The sequence below is a fragment of the Hyla sarda genome, chromosome 8, assembly GCF_029499605.1.
Source record: "Hyla sarda isolate aHylSar1 chromosome 8, aHylSar1.hap1, whole genome shotgun sequence".
Classification (NCBI taxonomy): domain Eukaryota; kingdom Metazoa; phylum Chordata; class Amphibia; order Anura; family Hylidae; genus Hyla; species Hyla sarda.
The window spans coordinates 230,192,850-230,197,993 of record NC_079196.1 but is presented as its reverse complement, the minus strand read 5'-3'; the positions used below and the strand labels follow the sequence as shown (position 1 = coordinate 230,197,993).

Here is a 5,144-nt window from a genome sequence, read left to right as displayed (position 1 = left end):
GTGTGTGTGTGTGTGTTGGGTGGGTCACAGTGTGTGTGCGTGTGTATTGGGTGGGTCACAGTGTGTGTGTGTGTGTGTGTGTGTGTTGGGTGGCTCACAGTGTGTGTGTGTGTGTTGGGTGTGTTACAGTGTGTGTGCATGTGTATTGGGTGGGTCACAGTGTGTGTGTGTGTGTGTGTGTGTGTATGTGTTGGGTGGGTCACAGTGTGTGTGTGTGTGTGTTGGGTGGGTCACAGTGTGTGTGTGTGTGTTGGGTGGGTCACAGTGTGTGTGTGTTGGGTGGGTCACAGTGTGTATGTGTGTTGGGTGGGTCACAGTGTGTGTGTGTGTGTGTGTGTGTGTGTGTTGGGTGGGTCACAGTGTGTGTGTGTGTGTTGGGTGGGTCACAGTGTGTGTGTGTTGGGTGGGTCACAGTGTGTGTGTGTGGGTGGGTCACAGTGTGTATGTGTGTTGGGTGGGTCACAGTGTGTGTGTGTGTGTGTGTGTGTGTTGGGTGGGTAACAGTGTGTGTGTGTGTGTGTTGGGTGGGTCACAGTGTGTGTGTGTGTGTTGGGTGGGTCACAGTGTGTGTGTGTGTGTGTGTGTGTGTTGGGTGGGTCACAGTGTGTGTGTGTGTGTGTGTGTGTGTGTGTTGGGTGGCTCAGTGTGTGTGTGTGTGTTGGGTGTGTCACAGTGTGTGTGCATGTGTGTGTGTGTTGGGTGAGTCACAGTGTGTGTGCATGTGTGTGTGTGTTGGGTGGGTCACATTGTGTGTGTGTGTGTGTGTGTGTGTGTATGTTGGGTGGGTCACAGTGTGTGTGTGTGTGTGTGTGTGTGTGTGTGTGTGTGTGTGTGTTGGGTGGGTCACAGTGTGTGTGTGTTGGGTGGGTCACAGTGTGTGTGTGTGTTGGGTGGGTCACAGTGTGTGTGTGTGTGTGTGTGTGTGTGTATGTTGGGTGGGTCACAGTGTGTGTATTGGGTGGGTCACAGTGTGTGTGTGTGTGTTGGGTAGTGTTGAGCGGCATAGGCCATATTCGAATTCGCGAATATTCGCGAATATATGGACGAATATCCGTCATATATTCGCGAATATTCGCATATTCGTAATACTCTCGTTTTATTTTCGCATATGCGAAAATTAGCATAAGAGAAAATTCGCATATGTGAAAATTAGCATATGTAAATTTTCGCATATGCGAAAATTCGCGCCCCAGTCTCACACAGTAGTATTAGAGTCTTCTTTACACCACACAAGCTGGAAGCAGAGAGGGATGATCACTGTGATGTGTACTGTGAAAAAAAAATAAAAAAATAACGAATATTCGTAATTACGAATATATAGCGCTATATTCGCGAATATTTGCGAATTCGCGAATATGCGATATTCGCGAATAAAATTCGCATTGCGAATATTCGTGAGCAACACTAGTGTTGGGTGGGTCACAGAGTGTGTGTGTGTTGGGTGGGTCACAGTGTGTGTGTGTGTGTGTGTGTGTTGGGTGGGTCACAGAGTGTGTGTGTGTGTGTGTGTGTGTGTGTGTGTTGGGTGGGTCACAGTGTGTGTGTGTGTGTGTTGGGTGGGTCATAGTGTGTGTGTGTTGGGTGGGTCACAGTGTGTGTGTGTGTGTGTTGGGTGGGTCACAGAGTGTGTGTGTGTGTGTTGGGTGGGTCATAGTGTGTGTGTGTGTGTGTTGGGTGGGTCACAGTGTGTGTGTGTGTGTGTTGGGTGGGTCACAGAGTGTGTGTGTGTGTGTTGGGTGTGTCACAGAGTGTGTGTGTGTGTGTGTGTTGGGTGGGTCACAGTGTGTGTGTGTGTGTGTGTGTGTGTTGGGTGGGTCACAGTGTGTGTGTTGGGTGGGTCACAGTGTGTGTGTGTGTGTGTGTGTAAGGTTCATCACCACACATGTCCTGCAGATGGGAATTGTTGAGATCTCTGGGTGTGATCATGACTGACAGCCTGAACCGTGTGTTGCACTTAGCCTTCCCTTGTGTCTGTACTGCGCACCTTTTCTCCTCTGTATGGCGTTTTATGGACTGTAAATAAAGTTTGTACGCAGTCTACTAGGTTGGAGTCTTGTCTCGCGTGCCTGCTGGACAGGTTATTTCTTTCCTACATCCGTGTTACAGTATAATTGCTTATTATAATTAGGAGTGAATGCAAATCAGGTGACAAAACGACAGAAACCAGATCTTAAGTGGTTTGCATGAAGCTTCCTGAGCGATAAAGTCATCGTTGTCCTGCACAAACCATTTGTCGTCCAGTGTAAGTGAAAACTTATAGGAAAGATGGTGATGAAAGAAGTCGTCCCGTTATTTTTAGTACGGAGCGTATTGGTTACTATTGCTGCGGTGTTCGGGTTCACCTGTAATTTATGGATTGTGTATGTTAACCTGGAGGACAGGAGACGAGGCTTCCACCTGAGTCCACCCGATCTGATCCTCTCTTTTATGGCTCTGATTAATGTCCCCATGCAGCTCGTCTTCTGTTTCGATATGTCCTCCCTTGCTACAGGGTTCTATGACAGATTTGATCCGATTCATCTAGAACTGACCGGTGTCATGATTTTTTTGGTTTCCTGTAACATATGGTTCACCGCTTGGCTCTCCGTCTACTATTACTTGAGAATTGTCAATTTTACGGACGGTCTCCTTTTGGTTTTGAAGATGAGAATATCTAAACTTCTACCGAAGCTCTTGGTGGTGTCCACTGTGGAATCATTCATCATTGCTCTCCCATCGTTCTGGAACATTTATTCTAAAGTGGACGAAGAAACTATTGGAAATTCTACATCCGATTCTACCTTCATTTTTTTAACATCTCCGTATCTCATAACAACGTTCCTGGGGTGTATTATACCCCTCGTATTAACTCTGCTTCCCATAGGATTGACCCTAAGATCTCTGTGGAGACACCTGAAGAGGATGAACATGAACAATGGAGACTCTTCCCGTCCTCGGACCCAGGCCCATATTACAGCGGTGAGGACCATGGTGCTCCTGGTGACCCTTCAATCCGGCTTTCATGCTGTCTCACTCTACGTTCTGACGGAATCATTCAATTTTATTGACCCGACAATGATCATCTCTGGCTGTTTTATCATGTTGTATCCCACATTCCAAGCCCTTGTTATGATAACCGGTAACTCGAAACTGAAGAAAGCCGGACGAGGTATCCTGAAGAACGGGGGGGCCTGGTGGAATGTGCTGCTTGGGAGACAAATGGTTAATAGAGCATGATGATCACTATCGGCATTGAATGTCAATAAAGTCAAGAGTCAAGGAGGCGTTAATGAAGTTATTTCAAGGCAAAACAATAGATGTTATTGCCACCAAGAAAAAAAGAACAGAAATAAAGAATCAGGATCCTCAGGTAAAGTACCCCTCGGGGTTCTTCAGCAGGGAGGCGGTAGGTGGTATTGGGGGAGCTCCGATGACAGCCATGGTCCGTATCGCGCCAATGGGCGCTTCGTCAGGCCGTACGGCCTGACGAAGCGCCCATTGGCGTGATACGGACCGTGGCTGTCATCGGAGCTCCCCCAATACCACCTACCGCCTCCCTTCTAAAGAACCCCGAGGGGTACTTTACCTGAGGATCCCACAGAATACTGATGGTGTGAGTGCTCCATTTTCATCTCTTCTTTGTTGTGATGATAAAACAATAGATGTGTTGTTTGGACAGACATGGGGGGGCGGGGGGTTGGTATACATCCTTTACTCTCTGGAGTGGTCCGTATTGCTGACCACATTGGGATATATATCCCCCCAGGAACATATTGGCTCTGATTAAAAAATCGGCCTGAAACCCTAATTGACAGTTTTTTCCCATAGCAACCAATCACAGCTCAACTTTCACTTTACAAGAGCTCGTTAAGATATGAAAGTTGAGCTGTGATTGGTTGCTATGGGGAAAAAAACTGATAATTAGTGTTTCAGGCTGATTAATAAATATGGGCCATTAAGTAGTAAAGAGAATGAGTGAGGATGGTATAAGGTTGAATTTATAATGGATTCAATGGAGTACTCCGCCCGTATATATCTTATTCCCTATCCAAAGGATAAAAGATAAGATGTCTGATCACGGGGGTCCTACGCTGGAGGCTCGTGATGTCATGACCACACCCCGCTCGTGACATCACAGCCACACACCCTCAATCACGGCTGTCACGCCCCCTCGCATAGACTTGCATTGAGGGAGTGTGGCTGTGATGAGAGGGGCGTGGTCTTGACATCACGAGCCTCCGCCCCACAAGTCATCCGGTTGGGAGCAAAGTTCGCTCCATGCACCGGATGTCTGGGGTGGTGGTGGGACCCCCGCTATCAGACATTTTACCCTCTATCCTTTGGATAGGGGATAAGATGCCTAGGGGCGGAGTACCCCTTTTAGTATGAGAGGTACGTGAAGGGTTAATGAGGGGTCTTGTCTATCTTAAAGGACATCTGCAGTGGAAAACACTTATCTCCTATCCACAGGATAGGGGATAAGTGTGTTTGATCACGGGGGGTCCAACCGCTGTGACCCCCCACAATCTCCTAAACGGGGCCACAGCTCTGCCTTAGCTCTCCCGTGCAGTAGGCGTGCCGGCCACAGCATGATACGGCGGCTGACACGCCTCCTGCATGTAACTCTGTGGGAGAGGTGAGGAGGCAGCGTTTGTGCCTCCTCACCTCTCCCATAGAACTGTATGGATACGGGGCGGGGAGGGGGCGTAATCGTCAACCTCTCAGGTCAAAGCTGCGCACATTGGCGCTCACACTGAGCTCTGATACCGTGGCCATGTTTAGGAGATCGCGGGGTGTCCCAGCAGTTGGACCTCGCGCGATCAAACACTTATCCCCTATGTTGTGGATACAGGATAAGTGTTTTCCGCTGCAGTTGTCCTTAAGGGGTTAATGTGTGCGTGTATACTCTGTGGAGGGAATTTATCATTGTATATAGAGCTATTTTGTGTCTTTTTTTTTGCGCAAAAATATGCGCAAGTGTTTTTTTGCATCTTTTTTGCCCCCCAAAAAATGTGCAAACTGCATTTTCTTGTGCAAATATAAACCACCTCGGAGAACAATTACCAAAGTGTCTATTTTGGCACAGTAAGGACTGCTACTCCCATCCTGGGACAGACTCTGCCCATGATGGGAGTTGTAGTCCAGGGGCTGAGGTGCAGAGCGCA

The 5,144-nt window shown here is 48.1% G+C and overlaps 1 protein-coding gene across 1 annotated transcript; it reads left to right on the top strand.

Annotated features, from left to right (window-relative positions):
- The first annotated feature begins 2,265 nt into the window (after nucleotides 1–2,265).
- On the top strand, nucleotides 2,266–3,216 carry LOC130285375 (taste receptor type 2 member 40-like). The gene has a single exon (XM_056536735.1). The coding sequence runs from the start codon at nucleotides 2,266–2,268 to the stop codon at nucleotides 3,214–3,216; it is 951 nt and encodes a 316-aa protein (XP_056392710.1).
- The last annotated feature ends 1,928 nt before the right edge of the window (nucleotides 3,217–5,144 follow it).

Bases quoted from the DNA above. Each gene is read 5' to 3' on its own strand.
- LOC130285375 (XM_056536735.1), top strand. From the start codon at position 2,266: ATGGTGATGAAAGAAGTCGTCCCGTTATTTTTAGTACGGAGCGTATTG.